General features: G+C 42.8%; 2 protein-coding genes and 1 long non-coding RNA gene across 5 annotated transcripts in view; 2 read left to right on the forward strand and 1 right to left on the reverse strand.

The window, feature by feature from the left end:
* Positions 1 to 17,066, forward strand: part of ppp3ca (protein phosphatase 3, catalytic subunit, alpha isozyme) — a 48,497-nt gene extending 31,431 nt beyond the window's left edge. Inside the window, exons 3-15 of one of the 3 annotated variants that reach the window (XM_020047725.3) lie at positions 950 to 1,074; positions 1,964 to 2,075; positions 2,594 to 2,739; positions 2,874 to 3,013; positions 6,736 to 6,813; positions 7,037 to 7,131; positions 8,612 to 8,737; positions 10,164 to 10,247; positions 11,101 to 11,185; positions 11,683 to 11,780; positions 12,312 to 12,362; positions 12,908 to 12,954; positions 15,121 to 17,066. In XM_020047725.3, the coding sequence (XP_019903284.2) occupies positions 950 to 1,074; positions 1,964 to 2,075; positions 2,594 to 2,739; positions 2,874 to 3,013; positions 6,736 to 6,813; positions 7,037 to 7,131; positions 8,612 to 8,737; positions 10,164 to 10,247; positions 11,101 to 11,185; positions 11,683 to 11,780; positions 12,312 to 12,362; positions 12,908 to 12,954; positions 15,121 to 15,252 (1,319 nt within the window). In that variant the 3' untranslated portion in view covers positions 15,253 to 17,066. The remainder of the gene's footprint in view (positions 1 to 949; positions 1,075 to 1,963; positions 2,076 to 2,593; positions 2,740 to 2,873; positions 3,014 to 6,735; positions 6,814 to 7,036; positions 7,132 to 8,611; positions 8,738 to 10,163; positions 10,248 to 11,100; positions 11,186 to 11,682; positions 11,781 to 12,311; positions 12,363 to 12,907; positions 12,955 to 15,120) is intronic. The other 2 variants (XM_010870562.5, XM_010870563.4) reach the window with 2 other exon arrangements.
* Positions 1,097 to 5,145, reverse strand: LOC105010895. The gene is made up of 3 exons (XR_828043.3): positions 4,424 to 5,145; positions 2,198 to 2,343; positions 1,097 to 1,716 (listed from the first exon to the last, which is right to left on the reverse strand). It is a non-coding gene; the product is annotated as an uncharacterized LOC105010895 (long non-coding RNA).
* Positions 17,067 to 17,347: 281 nt separating the features above from the next.
* Positions 17,348 to 24,699, forward strand: ecscr (endothelial cell surface expressed chemotaxis and apoptosis regulator). Its single transcript, XM_010870561.4, has 11 exons — positions 17,348 to 17,793; positions 18,139 to 18,219; positions 20,911 to 21,027; positions 21,116 to 21,178; positions 21,275 to 21,397; positions 21,740 to 21,865; positions 21,990 to 22,085; positions 22,354 to 22,387; positions 22,484 to 22,554; positions 22,725 to 22,813; positions 22,933 to 24,699. Exons 1-11 carry the CDS (start codon positions 17,727 to 17,729, stop codon positions 22,939 to 22,941), a joined length of 876 nt encoding a protein of 291 aa, XP_010868863.2. The 5' UTR covers positions 17,348 to 17,726; the 3' UTR covers positions 22,942 to 24,699.
* Positions 24,700 to 24,810: the final 111 nt, after the last annotated feature.

A 24,810-nucleotide genomic window follows, 5' to 3' on the forward strand; every position in this document is an offset into this window, starting at 1 on the left:
CAACTTCTGTCGCGCTCTCCGTCTCACGCTTTCTCTCTCCATCCTCTCCCTCCTCTCCCCGTCTCTCTCTCCCTCCTCTCCCCGTCTCTCTCTCCCTCCTCTCCCCGTCTCTCTCTCCCTCCTCTCCCCGTCTCTCTCTCCCTCCTCTCCCTGTCTCTCTCTCCCTCCTCTCTCCATCTCTCTCTCCCATCCTCACCCCAACTTTCCCCTCCTCTCCCGTCTCTCTCTCCCTCCTCTCCCCGTCTCTCTCCCTCCTCTCCCCATATCTCTCTCCCCGTCTCTCTCTCCCTCCTCTCCCCGTCTCTCTCTCCCTCCTCTCCCCATCTCTCTCTCCCCGTCTCTCTCTCCCATCCTCTCCCCAACTTTCCCCTCCTTTCTCCATCTCTCTCTCTCTCTTTCCGAGCGAATCACTGAACTGAGAAGCTGTATGTATCGTCTACTCTCTAACTTGTACCCGGAAAGCAAGTATCACACACACATACACACATACACACACACTCACACACTCACACTTTCACTATTTCTCTGTAGTACACGCACAGACTTACAAGAATGCTGGCACTTACACACGCGTCGTGTTTAAATTGTCTACATAATGTCACCCCCTCAGATACACAGACACACAATCTAACAAACACAGACACACAATCTAACAAACACAGACACAATCTAACAAAAACAGACACAATCTAACAAACACAGACACACAATCTAACAAACACAGACACAATCTGAAACACATTATTGTTGGTTACATTTTACATTTGTGGGGCTGTTCTGGTCTATGAATGTAGCAGAGTTTTGTTATTTGTTATTTTTGTATTTACCATGAACCCCAGGAAGAGTAGATGTTTAGTTTGCCACAGAATAAATGTTATGTTCACGTGGCCCTCCTGGACTGTGGTGTTAACACACTCAGTGAAGACGTGTTGAATGCGATGTGTTCCAGTGTGTGGAGACATCCATGGGCAGTTCTTTGACCTCATGAAGCTGTTCGAGGTGGGTGGCTCGCCAGCCACGACGCGTTACCTCTTCTTGGGAGACTACGTGGACCGGGGATACTTCAGTATCGAGGTGAGAGACACCAACCAAACACTCTACTCCCTTCGCTCTGCTCTCCCAACCATCTGGACCTTTCCCTGTACTTGTAGCCTCATTTAATCCAACAGAGAGAAACAGAGAAACACAGGGAGACAGAGAGAGAGACCAAACACTCCCAGGTCCAACTGGAGAGCTGGGTATGATGACTCCTTCCCTGGGTTACCAATATAATCTCTCAGCTTGAATTGTTTTGACTGGAGGGATTTCCTAATAGCAGCCATTAGGGCCTCATCGTCTTTCACGTCTCTGTCATTAAACTTGCTGCTGTTTCCGCTGGGAATGAGATGGATCTTCGGCCCGCTGTCGCACCACAACATTTTCAGTGCTGCTGCCCTGGCTTTTCCCAAAGCGGAGGAGCTATCGTGGTATGAGGCGCCCGGAGAAACCCCAGCACTCAGATCGCAGTTACGTGGCAGGCGTCCCTCCCTGAATGCGCCGCAAGGCGGAAAGTGGGAACAATCCAATCACATACAGTGCAATCGATTCCGGCACGTCTCATTTGCATAACGAACGGTTCTCCCCAAAGCCCCCACCAATTCTCAGGATTAGATGATCTTTATCACCTGTCAGGAAATCAATGGCCGGGGTCCCTCATCTGAAATCATCCATACTCATCTGTAATGTAAATTAAGTCTTGTTAGAGTTCAAATTCTTTTTTTGGGGGGTTCGAGCCCAAGGCCTTTGTAGCTTATTGTACAGTCCCATGTGACATCTCCCATGTGACATGTCCCCCCCATCATGTTACATGTTGACTTTGTTTTGTTAAGCCTCAGCCGAGTGCAGGTCTTTTTGTCTTGTATCCTGTACTATGTATTGTATAGTTTTGCGTGAGCTGATAACCGTTTATCCTCTCTTCTGACAGTGTGTTTTGTACCTCTGGTCGCTGAAGATCCTCTACCCAAAGACGTTATTTTTACTGCGAGGAAACCATGAATGTAGACATTTGACAGAGTACTTCACCTTCAAACAAGAATGTGAGTAACCCCCCCCCCCAGCCCATGCTGTTAAATTTAGGGAATTAAGAGTTAATAAAAATAACCTACATGGCACACACACAGAGACAAAAACACACACACGCAAAGATGAAACAGCAAACCTCGGGAGCAGTGTGAGAAGATGCGTAACGGTCACCAAAGACCTGCGGGAAACAACTGAGATTGCTGAGAGCCTCTTCCCACATCTCCACGGAGAAGTCCACGACTCTGCTCGGTCGCGTCACTCGAATCAGCACATCAGATGTGTCTGTTAAAAGAGGATGGGTTAGATGTTCTAGGCCGAGACGTGTTTGCACACTAATGGGAGTGTCAGTTCCAGGCTAAAATCTCTCCTACCCGTGAATCTTGAATTAATGTCAACGGACAGCTTCTGTGAATAGTTATTAGCCTGTATATCCCACATCCAGATTCTTCCTTGACTGACGATGATCACGGTCCTTTGTTCTACCCTGGGACAATTGTACTGATCCGGCTGTCTGTCTGTCCCTCATGATTAGGTAAAATCAAGTACTCGGAGCAGGTGTATGATTCATGTATGGATGCATTCGACTGCCTTCCCCTGGCTGCCCTCATGAACCAGCAGTTCCTGTGTGTCCACGGAGGACTGTCCCCGGAAATACACACCTTAGATGACATAAAGAAGGTACTAACGGACCACAGCCCCCTCTTGAAGAGGGGCAGCCCATTGACTTTTCTTTTGATTGTCGTCTGCTAGTCCTCGTATTTGAATCATTGCGTTTTTTCATGGTGTCTGAATTGAGTATCTCCCTGCTGTAGATAGACCGCTTCAAGGAGCCTCCGGCGTTTGGGCCCATGTGCGATCTACTGTGGTCAGATCCTCTGGAGGACTTTGGTAACGAGAAAACCCAGGAGTACTTCAGCCACAACACAGTCCGAGGATGCTCCTACTTCTACAGGTCAGACACATCTCTCTGTCCCTCTTTTTCTCTCTTCTCTGTCTTGCTCTCTCTCTCTCTGTCTCTCACGCTGTCTGTCTCTCATTCTTCTCTGTGTTTCTCTCATGTTCATTCTCTCTCTCTGCCTCAACACTTTCTTTCCTGACTGTTCGTCATGTTTATGTCCACTATCACTATCTGGATCTGTGAACCAAACCTAAATCAAACAGCATGTCTCCTATCTGAAACACACAGGGATGTAAAGCACATACATAGACATCTCACACTCTTATCTGAAGCGACTTACATACATTATAGATTGCATGCATTTAGTACTGTACAAATTCGTTTTGAGCCAGTTGAAAAGCGGTAGTGATGAGGTGGCCGTCATGATTCCAGGAACCGATTAGAAATGTAGCCAGGACACCGGGGTTGACACCCCTACTCACGGCTGCTGGTTCTTCAGTGACCGTAGAGGGTCAACACACTGGTGTGACATCCCCCCGTAAGATGGCACTTGACTCGGGGGAATGTCCCCATCGCAGTCCTGGAGCAAAAGGCTCCTCAGGTGCACAGAGCACAGAGGTTATTCAGTTGTGTTTCTTTCTGGCCTAAACCTTCTAACCCTTAAATATTTCAGTCACCTGATGAAACTTTGATGGGGCTGTGGACGACAGAGGCCATGGGGAGGGGTGTGGTGGGGGTTAGACGGGAGATGTTGCTACAGCATGCGGCTCCCGGATGTTAACTCATCCTAATTGGAGGCATTTGCGCACAGAAACAATTGCACAGCTTACGTCAGATGGGGCTAATCCTTGGTGACAGTGGTTGGTATGGCTAGACCTCAGCTGGCCTGTGTTCATGTTGAGACACAAAGACATGAAAAGGCTTTGTGTCTTTGCGTGGGCAGTATTGTTCTGCCTGACCACAGCATTAAATTAAAGGCCTAGAGCACATAAAACGAATTTCCCCTGTTTTCTTGATGATATTCCCACACTGAAAGGTTGAAATCGCATAATGAAAATGTGACAATTATGCTAATGCATTTTCTGTCCGTGTGAAAAATGCTGTATGCCTAGAATTTCAGGGTGTTCCAGTGGGATGTAACTTTTGTCCTATGTTGTGATATCACAGAGGTTCTGAGTTTAGTTGACCATTGACTCTTCGTCTGAGTAAGGAGGTGGGCTCCAGACCGCCCTATGAGCCAGTCAGGGCTGTATACAGTTCCTAACACCCACACGATCAGACTGAGCATTTCAAAGAGGCTCATGGAAATAAATTATAAAAAAAATTGAGTGGGTTCATATTCGTCTTATCTCTGACCTGACATAGAGAGTATGTTTTTCTATCGCTAAAGGTCCAGAAGCTTCTGCACATGTATTGATTCTCTATATACTTTTGAGCTAGCTGCTTTTACATAACTTTACTTACGTAGGATGTATGCTGCTGAGCCTCCACTTTAACGTTTCTTTCTCTGCTCGTGATTTAATCAAGGTGATGTAGCCCACGTCGCCGCCTCATTCTGAAGAGCAGAAATAGAAACCCTGCGGCTATTTGTAGGCTATAACATTCTCGGTCTGTTTTAACTTGGGACATTGTAGTAGCAGAAGGACTCAGTCTACACACATTTCATTTAGGCAGAACAACAAGTTGCGTAAAAAACGTTGGGAGAAATGAGCTTTCCGCTAGCCTAGTGAATCGAGAATAAACGCAATGCTCAGAACGTCATCTGCGCACGTACGCAGGATCTTTAGTTCGAGAAAGATATTGGCCAGGTTCGAGATGATCAAGATGATGACTTACTTGTCGATCCGTGGGTCAGTCACAGTTTAGTCAGAACAAATCGTGCTCAGGGTTAGCCTTGGTTTTCTGTGGAGGGCGTTGGAATTGGCCAGCACCATCTAGGTGTGTGGTTAGTCACATAAAATATACTGTAAGCTGGCTGTGCTCCTGTAGGCTCAATCACACCTGTTTCAGGCTAATGTGTTCCTCATGCCGCACGTGATTCCCTTGTTCACTTACAGGTCGCACTAGCGGCTGAGGTGTGACAAAAAGCAGAACGACACAGGACATCTTTCGTAGGATACCTCTCAACCTTGACTCTCTGCAGTCCGCAGTCAGTTTCTGCAATAAAGCAGGGCCTTTATCATGAACTCGGCACCCCGAAACTTGGGATGGAAATTGCTTTAAGGGGAGCAATAGGATAGCCACATAACACTGTCTTTAGTCCCACTCTGCTTCCTCGTTTTTAGTCAGTGGATTGAACTTGTTTTGATGTGATGAGGTGAACGGCCTATGGCCTGGATGGTCAATGAAGGGTTACAGTGGTCTCTGGGGAACCAGTAATCGGTCACCCTGTGACCTTAAGGCTTGACTAGCTGAAAGTTTCACCGCTACAGTGGCCCAGTGAAATTCTTCAGCCTGAATATGAGAGAACCCACTTCTAATCAACTTAGCCGCAGATTAAAAAAAAATAAAGCAGTGTAATCAATTTGTGGGTTTGAGTCATTCGAATGCGCATAATAATGTTTAACCGCTGTCAAAGTAATCTCCTGTTATTGAATTTTTTGGGGACCATTTACCACAGCAACTGGCATGTTTTATTCATGGGATCAGTCTTTTTTTATTTTTTTTCATAATATCACTAAATAGATTTTACACACACTAGCACTTTAGAACTGTAGGAATTGAGGCTCATGTATGTGGTAATGTATTGGGTGGGGCCATCAATCAGACATTCAGGAATCCGTCCGAATTCCCTCCCATTGTCTGGATCAGTAGACGGATCACACGTCATATACCTGCTGGTGAGGGTGTTGAGGTTAAAGGAGAGTGATGTAGAGGATCCTGTTGGTGGAGCTTGTCAAGACTAAAGGACGCTGATGTAGCGGAGACAGGAGGGGGTGTTGACAGGCGCACAGGGATCTCCTGCTCTGAACCAGGCGGTCACAATCCACCGCGGGGGAGCCGAGCGTGGTATCAAACGAGGGCCCAGGCAGAGGCCAGTCGGAGCTCAACACCGCCATCTATCTCCCAATCCCCTCATGGGCTCTTGCAACGAGCTGTTGCCATGACAACCTACTCCTCCAGCCCAAACCGGAGCGACTGATAGTGAGACGGAGAGATGCAAGGGAAGGACTGACGCTCGCAGTGGGAAGAGAGCGAGGCGAAGGAAGAGCGCTGTCAGGCAGGCCATCTCGTTACCGGTTTTTGTTAAAAGGAAGGGGAAAACGTACTAGTCTTTACACATCCCCTGTCAAGGGTTACTGAACCTACAGCCAGTTATGAAAGGAGAGCTGAGATGCCGGTCGGGTTGTTTTCCTGAGCCCAGTGATTCGTTAAATGTTGTTTTGTGTGAACTGTGAGCCGTGCGCTGGGACGGGTTGTTCCGTCTACATCATGTCGAGTGCTGCTCCGATAAAAACACTCCCTTTTGCCTGATGCTTGGCATTGTTTTGTTGTGTTGCGGCACAATAGCAACGTGGAGGTCTGTGTCTGGACTGGAGGTGTCCTAACGTCGAGCTCTGTTTGTTCATTGTAGTGTGGTCAAATCATGCTCCCGCACCGTGTATTCAGTTCAACCGAATGGCTCTGCTGGATTACATAACCCTCCTGCGTTAGGTCGGCGACGGCCGTGTTGCTCTGGGATACATGTATCTCAAACGGCGTAAATGTATATTTTACAATCCCTGACCCCCCCCCTCACTCTCTCTCTCTTTTTCTCCCTCTCTTCGGCCTTGCAGTTACCCAGCTGTATGTGAGTTCCTACAGAACAATAACTTATTATCAGTCATACGAGCACATGAAGCTCAAGATGCCGGGTAGGTACCCCGACACACCCCTCACTCACTCAGTCACTCTCTCCCCCTCTCACTCCCTTTCTCCACTATTTTTCTTTCCCTGTCTCTCTCTTCCCTTTCTTTCTCGCCCTCTCTCACCCCCTCTATCTCTAAAACCCTTTTCAGTAGCTTTCACACACTTCATGATTCATCACGATTTTAACCTGACAACACCTCCCACTCTCAATCTGTGGGTGTCCTACAGCTACCGGATGTACCGGAAGAGCCAGACCACCGGCTTCCCCTCCCTCATCACCATCTTCTCAGCGCCAAATTACCTTGATGTTTACAACAACAAAGGTCAGTCTACCAGCTCTGGGTATTTGTGGTGCTAATATTAGCATTAGTATTAAGCAAAGGTCTGTGGGCACCAGTAGGCTTGCGGTGATTGTGTATTGGATCCTGTGTGTTCGGGTGGGCGGTGTTTCATGTGTGCTTGGTGGAGATGGATGGTGGGACATGGGGAGAGCGTGGGAGGGACTGTCGGCATGTGGCTTCATATCTCCTGACGGAACGGTGTCAGCACTTCTGGAGCTCAAGAGGGGCACCTAGTGGTTGATCATCTCCTGTCCGTCTCGAATCTTTGTGTCTCATTTGTCTCATATATCCGCATCATATCTCTCCTTCTCTGTCTTATCGCTCATTGTATCTCTCTCTTTCTCATCTCTTTATTTCAGTCTTTTCCTTTTGGTGTAATATCACTTTCTGTCTCTCTGTCTCATATCTCTTTGTGCCTTATTTCTGTCTCTTCCTCTTTTTATCTATATCTCATATGTCTCATGCTTCTCTATCTTACCTCTTATCTATCTCTCATTTCATCTGTCTCTGTCTAATAAAACATCATCTCTGTCTCTCTTTCCTGTCTCTGTCTGTTTTTATTCTTTTTCTGTCTTTACCTCTGTCTCTTTGTATTTCTCTTGTTCTGCCTCAACCTGTCTTTTTCTCTCTCTGCTTGTTTTCCCTTGTTTTGTCTCCTCTGGTCTCTATGTCTCTTTCACACTCCCACACAAACACATATGAAGATGTGCACCCCCATATCTGAGACAGATTGTTTTGCCTCCTGCCTACTATCTCCTTACCACTCTGAAGACCCAGTGTGTGTGCAGTGCTCTTCTCTTGGCATGATGTCTTTATGCTGTATGATTTTGATAGACGTGTAGATGTGTTTTACACAGTTATTTAAAGACATTGTGTTTTTTTATTTGATTCTGTCACATCTTTGGGTTAAAAGGCTCTTTCCTGTTGCCTATGGCATCCGTTTGTCAGGAGAGGAAACTCATAGATCATGTCTGTACTGTATATACTGGTCTTGCCATATTTATCCTAGAGCTAACTAGAATCAACTTCTGAAGTTTCAAAGACGTGCTTTTTTCCCCCAAATTGGTTTCAAAAGCACTTGCTTTGGTCCTTTCAAACCCTACGAATATGCCTGCAGAAACTGCACATCATGCGCTCCTTCTTCAGTCTGCAACTGGAGACATGAAATGCTGGTGTGAGAGGGAAAAAACAACGATGTCTTGGGAAATGACAGGATTTCAAACTTATTTTCATACATATGCTTGCAGCAAAACAACGCATATTGCACCAGGGATATAGGAGTGGGCCCAAATGTAATATTGAAGAGTTTGATGGAAGACGGAGGCTGCCGGGTGACGAATGCAGGACTAAATGCGCTGCTCATGTTTTTTTACCCTCTTGTCTCTGTTACGTTTCGTTCATCTAAGTAGATGCAGACATTGTTTTTGTTCACCCAAGCTTCTTTGTTGTCCTCCGTCCATAGCTGCTGTGCTGAAGTACGAGAACAACGTGATGAACATCCGGCAGTTCAACTGCTCCCCTCACCCCTACTGGCTGCCCAACTTCATGGACGTATTTACCTGGTCTCTGCCTTTCGTGGGAGAGAAAGGTACCGTCTATTCTGATGCATTAGTGGACAGTATCTTTGTGGAGAGGATAGTCACAGTGTTGCCAGGTGCGGTGGTTTCCAGAACAATTGGGCTATTTTTAATGACACTGTGCAGGCAAAAATGGGCTTGGGTGGGTTGTATAGAAAAGATTGCGTTTGGGTGTTTTTATGTGCGGAGTCCGCATGTGATTGAGCGGTGTACTGTCCATGAGATCTGGCAACCCTGCCCCCTGGCGTAGCCGCCAAAGTCACATTGTTGTCTCTACAGACTGTCTAATGACAACATTGCTACAGTCAGCAGACACTCTTATCCAGAGCAACTTCTTATTTTTTTCAGACTGCCCCTTTAGGAATCAAACCCACAATCCTGGCATTTCAAGGGTCGTGTTCTACTGGGTTCTGAGGGATTAATGTTCTGTTCTGTTGGTGTTTAATACTGAATACACTGGTTTCCCAAAAGCCTTTATGCACGTGATCCCTGTTGAGACTAGAAAATGCAGGGTATCCAATAATAAAAAAAAAGATATTCTGTAGTTAAAAGAGAAATGTGTATGGTTACCCTTCTAGTGTCTGGAGACATGATGCTAAAATAATGTATTTACAATTAGAGAGAGCCAAACTGTTAGCTAGGTAACAACCTACATAGCTAACCTTATGCAACGTGAGGTTCAGAAATATGACCAACAGCTACTTTTTCAGGTCTATATCAGCCTGTGTATTCTTACATTGTTTTAAACATTACCACTGTTAAAAAAATAAATTCATTCTGAAGACACTGAATCTACTGAGCATGAATATGCCAACATTTACTAACATTTACACAATACTCTTTATAATAGTTTACTTTATTTTGTATTGTAGAAATCCTACAATTGGCTCCTTAAAAGCTATCTATCAATTCTACACAACTGTCAGTGTTGCAGGCCATCCCAATGCATGATAGTGATATGAAAGCGCATTGCAATTCCCCGCTGACATTAGGGTTGTGTTCTATGTCCGTGTTCCTGATTTATTTGTTAAGATGTTATTTCCTCAGGGGGGCCCCATTCAGATTTCAGGGCTCTACTGCTGAGAAAACCCTCTTCAGAGACCACTGTACCTTTTTCTTTCTTTTCCAAAAAAGTCAAAAAGGAACGTTTTGAGTGAGGAACAGAAGGGTTAAAATTAAGAGACCACGGCAAATTGCACACTTCTGTTCCTCATTCAAAACTTTCCTATTGGACTTTTTTGGAAAGGAAAGAAAAAGGGTCAGTGGTCTCTTAATTTTTTTCCGGAGCTGTATGTACAAATGTTCAGCATGGCACTTGCAGGTTGTCAGACTGATATGCAAAGCAGTGACTGTGTCCTGTATTTACTCACGTGCATTTTATCACAAACAAACATGTACAGCAGCACTCTCACCCGAGAACCTCTGACCCCTCTCCAGTCACGGAGATGCTGGTGAACGTGTTGAGCATCTGCTCCGACGACGAGCTCATGAATGATGGAGATGACCAGGAGATCTTCGATGGTGAGTCATCCCTATAGAAAACCCAGTTAAGGGTCCTCCGTGAATGTGACTGCTGTTTACAGGTAGCTGTGTGAAGAGCAACCCTGTGTCTTTCATACTACCGTACCCCTGTTGTATTCCGAGTATGATATCAGAGTAGACACTGTGTGATGACACACGGTTCAACAGTTCAAACTTAATTGTAATAATGCTACCGAATTAATGGGAATAAAAAAGAATACATGTTTTTGGCAGCGAGGTAAGGTATTTACACATTGAATAAAATCAATGCATACTTGGGGTTTGTCATCACTAGTACTTTTACAGGCTTTAACAAAAATGCCCAAACTGGCATCGACCCACAGGGTAAAGGCTTAAGGGCATTGCAGACTGCTGGAAACCCCACTGATCGTTCCTGAATACTTGTATTCATTAACTCCTTAAACTCATACTGTAGATAAAATAGGCAGAGGTACCATTGACATAGCTCCCAGGTTTTTGGTGCTCTAAAGCATTCTGTAGGATGGATTTAAAGTACCACTGTAAATATATCAACTTCCCACAATGCATCATGATTCACTGTATGTTGCAGTAAAACATTCAAGTGTTTAACTTTTGTTAATACCCAAACTAACTGTATAAATTAAAAAAATGTGCCACTGTGAATAGCCCACTAATGCTGTAGTGTGTCACATTCCCCTACCAGGCAGAGATCCTGATAAACAAATAAAAACATATATTATAATGGTATTCATAGAACAGAGTCCTCTGGGAGTTTGTTTATTGCAAAGGCCTCCTTGAATTACCTGCATAGAATATCAGTGGATGATAGACTCCAGCTTGACATCTGAAAATGAGTGTCGTCTCTTTCCAGCCAACGCGGCTGCAGCTCGTAAGGAAGTGATCAGGAACAAGATCCGTGCCATTGGGAAAATGGCTACTATGTTCAAAGTGCTTCGGTGAGAACCTTCATCAACACATTTCCCAGGAGCATTATACTGTTGCTGTTTCCAAATACAGAATGTAAATATATACTATTATAGAGTGGATATCCTGGAGCTGGAGTACTCTGACACCGAATATAGATATGTACTATTATAGAGTGGATATCCTGGAGCTGGAGTACTCTGACACCGAATATAGATATGTACTATTATAGAGTGGATATCCTGGAGCTGGAGTACTCTGACACCGACGATAGATATGTACTATAAATGAGTGAATGTAATGTTGTATTCCTACTCTGAATACAGATGTATGCTATTATAGAGGGGATATAATGTAGCTGTTGGAGTCAGACTCTGAATGCAGATATACAATGTTATAGAGAGGCTGTATCTTAGCTTTTGTACTCTGACAGTGACTGCAGACATTTAAGTGAATATACAGCTGAAGCCTACGTGAGTGACCTTGCGGGATGCCATCTGACCTGCGCCTGGCGCTTTGTGTCCTGCAGGGAGGAAAGTGAGAACGTGTTGACGCTGAAGGGCCTGACGCCTACTGGGATGCTTCCCAGCGGGGTTCTCTCCGGAGGCAAACAGACCCTACAGAGCGGTGAGGACCAGGCCCACGACAGGCCAGGGCTTCCCTCCCTCCCTCCCCGCCTGTCCGTTCCTCTTTCCATTACTCAGACTCTCTGTCTCTCTCTCACTCTCTGTCCCAGTGTCCATCGTTCTCCGTGGGTCTCTGTCTCCGGTCTCTTTGTTTCTAAGCCAGGTTTGTGACTCTGGAGGACCAGCTGTACGGCACCATTCCAGACAGAAGGTCACCTCGCCTGTCTTCACTGCCCGCCGAGTTGACCTTTTCGAAAAGCCGATTGACGTGTCTCTTTCTCTGGTGCCGTGGCCCCGCGGGGTCCTCCAGGGTTACCGTAGCCCGACCCCATTCCCCCCCCCCCCCCCCGGTTCGCGGGCCCCGGCGCCCTGTTTTGGGCCGCTGGCCACTCCTCTGATCTGGCCTGCCAGCTTGTGTTGCGTGTGTCTCTCGCTGGTCTTCTCGCTAGCTGCCTACCTCCCGCCGGGGGCTGCCTTTTGCATTTGCATGGCTTTGTCGGAAGTAACCCGCTCCCCTCCTCTCCCCCCCCAGCCACCACCGAGGCCATCGAAGCCATCGACACAGAATCTGAGGACGGAGAAGGTAAAACTGCGTCCCCCCCACCCCTCTCAGCAGGCTGGCCTGCAGGACATGCACCGGGTCAGCTACCCGTCAGTGATGATAGTAGCAGTTCGTGTTCAGCCTGCATCGAACAGTGTCTCCGTGAGGGAGCCGGAGTGAGGAAGGGTAGCACGGAACTTTGCAGTATCTTGATTACAACAGATGTCGACCTGAATATCTAACCCACACACATCGCACATGATGTTAGGGTCACAACATACAATTCACGAGAATGCCCGCGGTGAGCTCACGACAAACCACAGCTTTTGAAATGGTTCAAAGTTGAACACGTCATGTAGAATTAGGAACACACATATTTGAACATATGTACATATAAACACAGGTATTTGAACGTATGTACATATAAACACAATGGTGTGTTATTCTATTGTAAGTAATTTAAGCCATGCAAAGTTAGGTGCTACCAAGAGATGCATGGGTTTTCAGATATCTTTTTATGCTGAGGCATGATTTCTTCTTTTATTTTCCGGGATTTGGTTTATCTTCCGCCCCCTTCTGGTTCAAAGATGCATCGCATGCAGGGAGAACAGGACACAAGCGACAGAGTGCTAAGGTGAAATTCAGTATGCATCATGAAGTCAACCAAATGGTATTATGAGCACGATACGACATTGTTTGAACCATCGAGTCTCTGGACACAGACTGACCTTACATTAACATGACTGTTTCCTGATCGTCCTGACAGGGTGAATGGGCGTCTACAAACACTATCAAGACTGTTTTGACAGACCTGGGCGATCTGTAGATTAACTCTGTTTTGTAGAAAGTAACTTTGGAAGTGAAATAAAATGTCTTCTCTTTCTTTCGAGATGACTACAACTAAAAACAACTATGTGAAAACGCATCTCTGACAGCGACTATGTAAAATGATTTTCCCAAGTCACTACTTTTTATAAAATGATTGGATCATCTGTCTTCAACTAATGACAGTGCTGTATCTGCACTGCATGTTTAACACACAAATATCATTCATAGAACATCAACTATCCATTCTATTTGATAGTTTGATCCACATAATATATTTATATCTTAACTGTGTAATTGTCTATTCTCCTTCATGTTGATTGCCTCAGCTGGTAATAATCAAGTTAAATTAACATAAGCATATATTTTGTACAGATAAGCATACATTTCTTCTTGTGTTACTCCACTAAAATGTGACTCAACATGGTCTTTGAGGACTTTGAAAGCTACAATTAATTGTTTGATACTTTAAAATACTATACAGAAATTAAAAGTTATTTTCAAATCAAATAAAGATGGAAGCCTAGCAAAAACAACGTTGAAACTTATTTTCCATCTGAGGGGAAGTGTTTTGGTTGCAGACACAATACAATACAATATCTTAATGGAGATAGTTTGATATTTTACTGAAAATATCAAAGCAACACAATTTTACAACTTGCTTTAGGTGATTAAGAAGACAGCTTTTTTATATTTTGCCATATTTTGCCAATCTCAGTAACACAACATTAAACTGTGCCTGTGTAATGTTGTGTAATGTTGGGTAATTGCATTTTAATGTCATAGCAATGAGCTGAGAGATTCTGTAACTTCTATAGACAAGAGGGTAATGACTGCCTTGTTACACTCCATTATTATTCAATTATAAAGTAATTCACAGTGTCTTATGTAACAATTCTGCTATTTTAATAAACAAAACATTTAGTATAACTGTAAACTTAAATGTACATCAACCATAATGAAAAAATATTTGTTAGTCATTTGGAAGCTGCCAAGGTGGTCTGCTCTAATGTTGAGGTAATACAGTCCCTCGTGATTCAGTTTTAGTATACTAGGAAATGAATATTACTTCTAATCCGTTTGCTAATGATCCAGCAGTATATTTACATTAAATCAACTAACTGTTGATAGTTGCCTTTTAGTTGAAAACTACATTTGACAACCATGAGTATTCTAAAGGTTGGTATCAAATAAACTATAAAATATAATTATTTCCCTGCTTGGGTCAGATGCGGCATGCAATTATTTTAGCTGATACTGTATTGAAATGTTCACTTCATGATGCATAATTATAACAATATTTAAAAAGGGTGCCATCCTAATAAACAATGATGGCATTTTAGAAACCAAGGGTGTAACTTTAGTATAGGAGGTTGTCATTGTAGGTGATGAGAGTGTGATTCTGGTAAAGGTGTAGATAATGGGTGTGATTCTGGTAAAGGTGTAGATAATGGGTGTGATTCTGGTAAAGGTGTAGATAATGGGTGTGATTCTAGTTGCTACTGTAGAAAACAAGGGGATAATTTTAGTACAAGACCTTAGGGTATTACTCTAGCAGTGGTTGTTGTTTCTCTGTGAGTTGCTGGGTGAGAGTTGTTGACTTAATATATGAGACGTTTCCTTCAGATGGGCCTGTGAATACCCCAAGGCTTCTAATAATCACTTTGTCCACAATCAGATCTATTCTAATAATCTTTTCTAAGCTGTTTTCAGATGTTCTCTTTCTAGACTTGAGTCAAATGATCTCTTTTGAGTTCACAGTGCTAACTCTTACAGTTATAACATAACATTTGTAAAAAATAGAATGTTACATTATAGTGACTGAAATATTTGATTGCATTCAGGGCACTACTTGATGTGTAAAGCATTCTGTATGTTTAACACATTTTGAAATGAAAGCGCAAGGATATAAAATCCACAACCCATACTGATCCCCTGTATGTTCCCTCTGTCCTCCCACTGCCCCTCCCCACAGCCATCCGTGGGTTCTCTCCCCAACATAAGATCGCCAGCTTCGAGGAGGCCAAGGGCCTGGACCGCATCAATGAGCGTATGCCCCCCCGCAGGGTCGGGGTCAACCACGTGGGACAGTCCATGGGCAAGATGAACATGTCCGAGGCCAACGGCACAGACGACAATGACAACAGCAACATCCAGTGATGCTGCGCCACGCCCCAGAGCCCGTGCCACTGCTGCCCCGTGCGGCAAGACATCGCCAAACCGTGATTTAAGGCCTCCGAATATAGGACACAACTAAACACACCCACAGACACAACATGCCATCCGCATCTGCTGCTCCTACATCCAATTAGAGAAACAAATCAAATGTTTAATCTCTTGTACTAATGGGTAAGGTGGTTTATTTTTTGATGCCAGGTGACCACAAAAGGGGTCCGTGACCGAAGGGTCTGTGGATTGGGAGGGGGTGGTGGGGTCAGAGGTCAGGGCAGTGACAGGGAGCAGATAAGGAGAGGCCAGCGGGGCAGGATGCAGGGAAACTTCTTGGGAGGAGGGCCAGAGTGTGATACTGTGGGTGTGTCTGCTGTTCCCTCTCAGTCCAATCACAGACAGAGTGGGCGGGGTTTAGAGTCCAGAGCGCTCTCCGATGTCTGCTGGATCCTCATAAGGTTCTGACACGAGACACTCAAGTACAGAACCCATACCACACACATATTTTACTATTTTGATTAAGAGTTTCACTCATGAACTCATCTCATACAGAAATAATCTCGCTACTTAAAATGTTTTGCTACTAGTATTCATGAATACAAATTTTAAAAAAGAATCTTGTTTGTAAGAAAGGACATTTGAAAAGAAAAAACAATGTAGATTTTACTACTTGCAATGCAATCTTACCTAAGAACTTTTCTTTCTTGATTTATTTCCTGGTAAGACGCCATGAGCCTGCAGGGGAAAGGGGTGTAGGGGTGGCCCATGGGCTTGACTGTGGCCTCTTCACCAACCAAAGCCACGGTCTGTCATGATTAGGTGCTGCAGTCCCAGCTCGTGGTTTACATTCAGTCACCGCCTACCTGATTGTTTCTCACCTGCTTGTTACTAACGAGAGAGAATGCACATAGTATGTTAAATCTGCTTTTGCAGTAAAAAACAAAAAAAACTAATATATATATATATATAATGAATTATAAAGATGGACAATAACAAAGACAATGATTTTTAACAGCATCTACAGTACGGAACGCATCAATGCATGCAATTAAGTTCCATATTGATATGTGAAATTATAATTGTGATGTGTTTCAATATAGTAGACTTGAATTATTTCCCTCTTCAAATTATATTTGTAAAGTTCTATTTAGTTTTTTTATATATTGTTTTTTATTCTTGCTTCCTTGATTTCTTTTTGTCCATTTTCTTCATCAATATTATTTAAAATAAATTATTACTGTTGATTTTTTATTTTTCTATTATTTTGCTGTACAGGCACAAATGCTCTTTTTAAGGTGTGAAGCCTTGTTTTTTTTGTTCTGTTGGTGTACAGACGTTGTTCAATAGTGTGAATGAACATATTACTCAGTGAAAAGCAACATTCGGGCTGCCAAAGCATGATCGCATGGTTTGTTCAAATGTAAACAAATTGGACACAATAAAAATCCTGTGTCTCACTTTTAAAGTAAAAAAATATATTCTCATTATTATTCTTGATGATATTATTATTATTATTATTACAACAATTAAGCTGACCGTTATTTTTCTTTCCGCTGTTTTCTGATCCTTGTTTGGTCTAGACGTTGTTGATTTCAACAAAGAAATTTCATGAATTTTAACTTGTGACATTTTTTTCTTGTACTTTTCTCTGAAACTAAGTTTTGGCATTTGACTTCCTAAACGATACACACATTGTAAGCATGCCCTATGGGACAAATCACTTTTTTTACTCTTGAATAAAATATGCATGAACCAAAAGTGTGGCTTCCTGTTTCTCATCGATAGATAAGAAATATACTCTCAGGTTATGACAGCAAAAGGACTCTGAAAACAAAATGTTCAACAGGATGAATTGAGTGTGTAGGTGGGTGGACCCACACAGTTCCTTGTGGCTCCGCCTACATGCACACAAATATGTCAAGTGGGCAGCTACACTGTTTTTTAAGAGCAAACCTGGATCCCAATGGACACCCGCTCTTCTCTCCTATTTCCATGAGGGCATTCCATCTGCTTCCTCCTATTCTTCCACAGGAAATTCTGGGAACAGGCCATGGCAATCACTCCCACCATACACTGAACCCACAGTACGTGGGCAAGTCAATTCTTAACACCCCTCCGCGAAACAAGACGGCAACTTCTTGTTAACGGGACCTCAACGAAACTCTGTCATTAACACACACAAATACACAGGCTCAAGTTCAGCCAGCCACACAGACATCTTTCATTTACACTTATGACAGTGGGTCATTTTGCCCCTGTGTGATACTCGCACACACATTCATTTCACACACTCATACACACAGACACTCACTCATACAGACACACAGACACTCACTCATACAGACACACAGACACTCACTCATCCAGACACACAGACAGTGGGAATTTGAGAAGCTCCAGTCAGACTGAGGAATGCTGCTGGACATGGATTGCTCTCCATTCACCAGACTCACAGTGTTTCTCCTCCTCCTTCCAGCAGGTAGGTACAGATAAAAGCAACGTGTCCTGATCACAGGTACTTATCTGACAGTAGATACTGCTTCAACAATCTTAATTGTCTGTTTGTTCGCTTAATACACACGTATATATCTCATCAGAGTTACATGTTAAATTAAGCCTGAATGATCTTTGTATATTCATCTTAATCGCTTACATGTACACATTCTGTGCTAACTTTAGAAAGTCAGGGGATAACTAGAGAATGAAGCACGTAAACTGAAATTATATCAGTATTGTTTTATTAGCTGGACTAAAATACAACAGTATTTTAATAAAAATGATACAGTGGAAATCAGACATTACTAAATCTGTTTTTCTTTTTCAGTTCCAGCCATTAATCCGACTAACCAGACAGAGGTTATGGGTGGACCTTTACAAACCACCACGCCTGTAGCCATTTCCGAGGGTGAGTATCGGACTGGCTAGGTGTCAAAGTTTTCACTCACATTCATTGTACAACTGGTCTTATCCTATAACAAATTAAAAGAGCAATAGGGTACCACACCTTGTTTAAGGGCACAATTATGGACTTGGGTTTATTTCCCTTTACAAGTCAGGGATTCAAACGGGCAACATTTCATTCACTGAAACCATTTCTATAAATCCGGAGATTGGAAGTCTAGTTTCACATTTCAGTAGGTCAGACATCTTAAATAGGACCAGTTCTGAAACGTCAGAGTCACACCTGAGAGTGCAAGTGAAACTCTATACAGGTGCCAATTGCAAAAGAAAGACCATATGTATGAGGGACACTGCTGAGAAGCGTTAAGAAATAGGTATTTATTTTATCTAGACTACTTTAAACAAATGACCAAGAAAGTTAGCCGCTATCGCTGGATAAGGGATCTGTCTCCGCTAACATATAGTGAGGGGAAAAATTGTTTATCCCCTGCTGATTTTGTACGTTTGCCCACTGACAAAGAAATGATCAGTCTTTAATTTTAATGGCAGGTTTATTTGAACAGTGAGAAACAGAATAACAACAAAAAAATCCAGAAAAACGCATGTCAAAAAGTTTATAAATTGATTTGCATTTTAATGAGTGAAATATGAAGTATTTGATCCCCTCTCAATCAGAAAGATTTCTGGCTCCCATGTGTATTTTGTTCAGGTAACGAGCTGAGATTAGGAGCACACTCTTAAAGGGAGTGCTCCTAATCTCAGCTTGTTACCTGTATAAAAGACACCTGTCCACAGAAGCAATCAATCAATCAGATTCCAAACTCTCGAACATGGCCAAGACCAAAGAGCTGTCCAAGGATGTCAAGGATGTCAAGGACAAGATTGTAGACCTACACAAGGCTGGAATGGGCTACAAGACCATCGCCAAGCAACTTGGTGAGAAGGTGACAACAGTTGGTGCGATTATTCGCAAATGGAAGAAACACAAAAGAACTGTCAATCTCCCTCGGTCTGGGGCTCCATGCAAGATCTCACCTTGTGGAGTTGCAATGATCATGAGAACGGTGAGGAATCATCCCAGAACTACACAGGAGGATATTTTCAATGATCTCAAGGCAGCTAGGACCATAGTTACCAAGAAAACAATTGGTAACACTACGCCGTGAAGGACTGAAATCCTGCAGCGCCTGCAAGGTCCCCCTGCTCAAGAAAGCACATGTACAGGCCCGTCTGACGTTTGCCAATGAACATCTGAATGATTCAGAGGAGAACTGGGTGAAAGTACTGTGGTCAGTCAAGCTCTTTGGCATCAACTCAACTCGCTGTGTTTGGAGGAGGAGGTATACTACCTATGAATACTACCCCACTGTCAAACATGGAGGTGGAAACATTATGCTTTGGGTATTTTTCTGCTAAGGGGACAGGACAACTTCACCGCATCAAAGGGACGATGGACGGGGCCATGTACCATCAAATCTTGGGTGAGAACCTCCTTCCCTCAGCCAGGGCATTGAAAATGGGTTGTGGATGGGTATTCCAGGATGACAATGACACAAAACTCACGGCCAAGGCAACAAAAGAGTGGATCAAGAAGAAGCACATTAAGGTCCTGGAATGGCCTAACCAGTCTCCAGACCTTAATCCCATAGAAAATCTGAGGAGGGAGCTGAAGGTTTGAGTTGCCAAACATTAGCCTGGAAACCTTAATGACTTGGAGAAGATCTGCAAAGAGGAGTGGGACAAAATGTGTGCTAACCTGATGACCAACTACAAGAAACGTCTGACCTCTGTGATTGCCAATAAGGGTTTTGCCACCAAGTACTAAGTCATGTTTTGCAGAGAGGTCGAATACTTATTTCACTCATTAAAATGCAAATCAATTCATAAACATTTTTATATGCGTTTTTCTGGATTTTTTTGTTGTTATTCTGTCTCTCATAAACCTACCATTAAAATTATTCATAATTTCTTTGTCAGTGGGCAAATGTACAAAATCAGCAGGGGATCAAATATTTTTTTCCCTCACTGTAGCTAGCTAAAAATGTAAGGTGTGCACAATCATGTTTGTGTATGAAATAAAGTTAATGTGCATAATTTCACCTGCCTGACAAGTTATTTGTTAGTGATGCATGCTAGCTAGCTAGTCCTTTAATACCTGCAATGTAAAGGGCAACCTTGTTCAAACCCAAGTGGCTAAATCACCCCAGACTACTTTCTTTTAAATACATTCCATGCATAAAGGCAGTCATCATCAGACAGATGCTCAGCAGAACATCCTATTTTAGTGAGAGCCCAAAGTATTGTGGCTTTATAAAGTTTGACATTTTTACATTAGATGCCTGATCACTTTTTCTAAGTAATCAGAAATGTTATTATTAATAGAAAAGTATTTCAATGGAATATGTGTCTATTTTTTACACATTACAATACACACCTGTATTAATGTAACATAAAGGAAAAAAACATGCTACTTCTGCCATGACATTCGTATTTTTACTGGTTTAGAACAGAGCCCAGCTAAGACGGGTGACACTAGAGATTAACATCCATGGGCTCAGCATTCTAAACACTAGACTGCTGCCTAAGAATTTGTGAATTATTATCATGAAGTTGTTTGACTGTCGAACTGACGGGTCAGCGACGTACATGACATTTAGGAATCACCTGACTTTGATGGAGATGTTCCAACCCACAGTGACCTCAGTACCAACACCACGATCCAACACCACCACTGTGGCGGTTGTTGATACAAGCCCAGAACAAGCCCATCCACAGACTGATGTCACACCATCCCTAGCATACTCAACGCCAGGTAAGCCCTGCCTTACAGGATCCTGCGTCTCGCTGCTCATGTCAGAGTAGAACTGAGAGGAAATAAGGCCTTGATTGTGTTTTTCCAGGGAGCAACACTCTTGTGACAAACCCCAGTGTCGGGCAGTTAAATCGAACAATGAGCTCACCCGGTAATTCTCGGCCTCTTTATCGTTCTATACCAGCATCCAGCAGAGGTCTACAATGACAGAACAAAGGGTTTTGTTGATGTTGTGGACATGTTTCAGGAAACGACAGCAGTGACAATGAGGCGCCCACGTCCTCATCCCAACCATTGTCTCCTACCGCCACAGGCATGACTCAGGCACAAAGATCTGCTACCACCTCACAAGACACTTCCAAAGAACCTGGTAATGTTCTATAAAACTTTATTTCTCAAACAAGACAAATGTCTGTGAATGACACAAGATGAATAGTAGATGTGTCTATTGTCAGAAGGGTGGGTTGGCTACATCCTGTTATTGAATTGGGAATTGGTATTAGGAAATTGTAAGCCAGGAAATTGGAAATGTGTTAGCTATGCTTAACAGACGTGAAATGTTTTGAGGAAATCATGTCTCATTTACCAGTCTAGAAAACCTGACCATCAACAACAGTAACTAGGGTTTGGTTTCAGTGACAAACTTTGGTATTTATCCTGTAATGTTTGTGGTAAATCTACTGGCCTGCGTGCTGTCTGGGTTGGGACTCAGGATCGACAGCTGCCACAACAGCCCCCTCTACGACCCCGTTGACCTCCCCTGAGGGACCTACAGAGACACACACAGACATCTCTCCCACTCAGCCCCCGGGAAAAAGCCTCACCATGCTTGCCTTTGGTATTCATAAAGATATATAATGACGATGATAATTCAACCGTCGTTCAGACGTATCAGAGCAACAACAACATCATTTACGCTGGTAGAGCATAACTAAATCTCCATCCGGGATGTTCTTCTACAGGTGTCATGAGCTTCATCCTCATCCTCATCATTATCATGGTGGTCTTGGTAACCGTGGTCAACCTGAGAGACCGCTGCAGCCACTCAACAGAGGAAGGTGAATGGGAATGATCTGTTTGAAATGACTGGAAATGTGAGAGGAACAGTGTGTACATGTATGTTGTGAATCCTTGTTCACACCTGTAAAGGTCTTCATAATGACAGCTTGAAAACAGAGTAGGAATTAAAGATGTAGGAGCAATAAGGTCCATCACAGAGTACAGTGAAAATTGGTCCAACTGGGCTGAAAAAGGGTAGAATAAAAACTCAAAAAAACAATAACCGTCTAACATACAAAGAGAATCACCAAGGTTTCTGTTTGGCAGGTAAAAAGAGCAGCGATTCTGTGGTATCAGAAAGGTATGTACACCATTTTAGACAATTTACACTAGCATAGCTTTAAATAGATACAACAAACTGCATACAGTTCATAATGAATCTATTTTACTGTCATAGCAATTTCACATACAATGGTGAAAAAGAGAGCATCACTTTGGTCTCCATGAAGACCATTCACTCAGAAACTGGTAAGAACCGTTCCTTCAGTATACAACGGAACCCCAAAACACTAATGAGGGATTGCTTATAATAGCTCATTTCTAATTATTATTAAAATGAAACAGACTTTGTGTTTAGAGTAATGCGAGATATATAAGACCCTAAGTTTGAGCCTAAAACATCTCCCTTTTATTCATAGACACAGATTCGCCCCAGGTCTCCTCCATTCACAGTACAACACTGGACTACGATGAGCATGAACTGAGTAGGGACCTGATGGACACTAAGGTGGGCTAACAAAGAACTCTTTAAACTGTAATCGATACATCCACTAATTGGAAAGAATAATCAAAAGCTAACTGCACCGGATTTAAGCTAATTTTGTACATTCTGTCATTTATTTACAGCTGGTGTGAAAATAAAGACCTTAGATGTGACCAAAACAGAAATGACCAAACTACTCTTACAAAATTGACCGATACATCTGAGTCCACACAGCATATCAAATCACTGCTGTGGCGATAATATGTGCTGGCTACCACTGGGCATAGTAAGTGTCTGTTGTATCTACTGTCCCATCCATAAAAACTGACAGTAAAGTCAAAATTGCTATTTATGCTATACACTCAACGAATATGAAAATAAGATTAAAAGATTATTCGAAAGTACAGAATGTCACCTTTTGTTCCTGCCGGTTCGACACTTATATATGCTTAATCGACTAAGAATAACAGCACTGTAAGAGTTCAATCGCCCATTTTATGTGAGCAGAAGTATTGGGACACAGGACAAATTGATGAGGTGTTTTCTTTGGCATTGAGTGTCAACACATAGAAGAACGATGAATGTGCAGTCCAGGTCCATCGTTTGCTTTTATATTTGTTGTCTGCATTCGGTCAGTAGGAATGACCAGAGCTGTGAAAAACAACCGAAAAATAAGGGTCAGTGAAATCACCAACAAGGCAGCAAAATTACAAAGCTACACTGCAAGATGCAAACCTCTGATCAGCACCAAAAACAGAAAGGCCAGATATTTGCTAAAAAGTAGAGATCAGATCAGTAGAGATACAGTTGTGGAATAGGTTTTTAATGCTGAGATGAGACAAAGGTAAACCTTTATCAAAATGATGGGAAGGCAAAAGTGTGGAGAAAATAATAAAACTATAGATTATCTAAACCACACCATCCCATCTGTGAAGTACAGTGGAGGTAGTGTCATGGCATGGGCATGCATGAACGTTTGCTTCTGGAACAGGCTCACTCATCTTTATTGATGATGTAACAAATGATGTCAGCTGCAGAATGTAATCAGAAGTGTAAAGAAGCATCATGACTACCCATGCACAAGAAAACGCCACCTGACTCATTGGGTGGCGTTTCACAATGCAACGGGACAATTGCCCAAAAACACACGGCTATTGCAACCAAGTTCATGGGGAACCCGTTTTAGACTGGCCACGTCAAGGTCTTGATTTAAATTCGATTGAACATGCATTTCACTTGCTGAGGACGAGACTGAAGTCAGAAACTCCACGAAAAAAGCAACAGCTCATGGCTGCAGTAAAGGCTTGGCAAAACATTTCAAAGGATACTAATTGTTTGGCGATGTCAGTGGGTTGAAGATTCACTGCTGTTATTGCATGCGAGGGATTTGTGGTTATATACTAGCTTTCATACTTCCTACATTTTCTTTAAATTGAATTGTCTCAAAACTTATGCTCGCATTAAATGGGAGGATGTAATTCTGAAAGTGATGTTATTCAGTTGGTAAAACAATGTGTTCAAACAGACTAATTCATATAATCGTATTTCACCATGCCTTGAGTGAACAGCAGAAAAATTTGGATTGGCATTCAGTATTGCATTAGAATTTTTTGTTGTACTCTCAAATTAGCCCATGTCAGCTATTTTTCGCTGAGTCAATTGCTCAAGCTTTAGAAGCCAGCGATCTAAACTTAAATTACTCATGCTCACAGATATCATCTTACAAGCTGGTGGATATCCCTGATCTAAATGGATGAAATGTTTGTATACTCTAATGTAAATAATACATTGAATATGTCTTATTGTTACATCAAAATGGTTTTATGAAAATTGTGTTCTTGCAATTGTACTTTTTACTTTTATAAATGGTTTCCATTTCTGGACCACAGTTGTCAATAAAACAAAATATACCGACACAGTTCACAAAATATTGTCGCATGTTTGCTATATTTTATTACAACGTAGCTACCCGATGTCTATTATAAATGTAAGCCTAACAACAATTACAACACAGATTGTTC

Source organism: Esox lucius, chromosome 7 (genome assembly GCF_011004845.1).
Source record: "Esox lucius isolate fEsoLuc1 chromosome 7, fEsoLuc1.pri, whole genome shotgun sequence".
NCBI classification, from domain to species: Eukaryota; Metazoa; Chordata; class Actinopteri; order Esociformes; family Esocidae; genus Esox; species Esox lucius.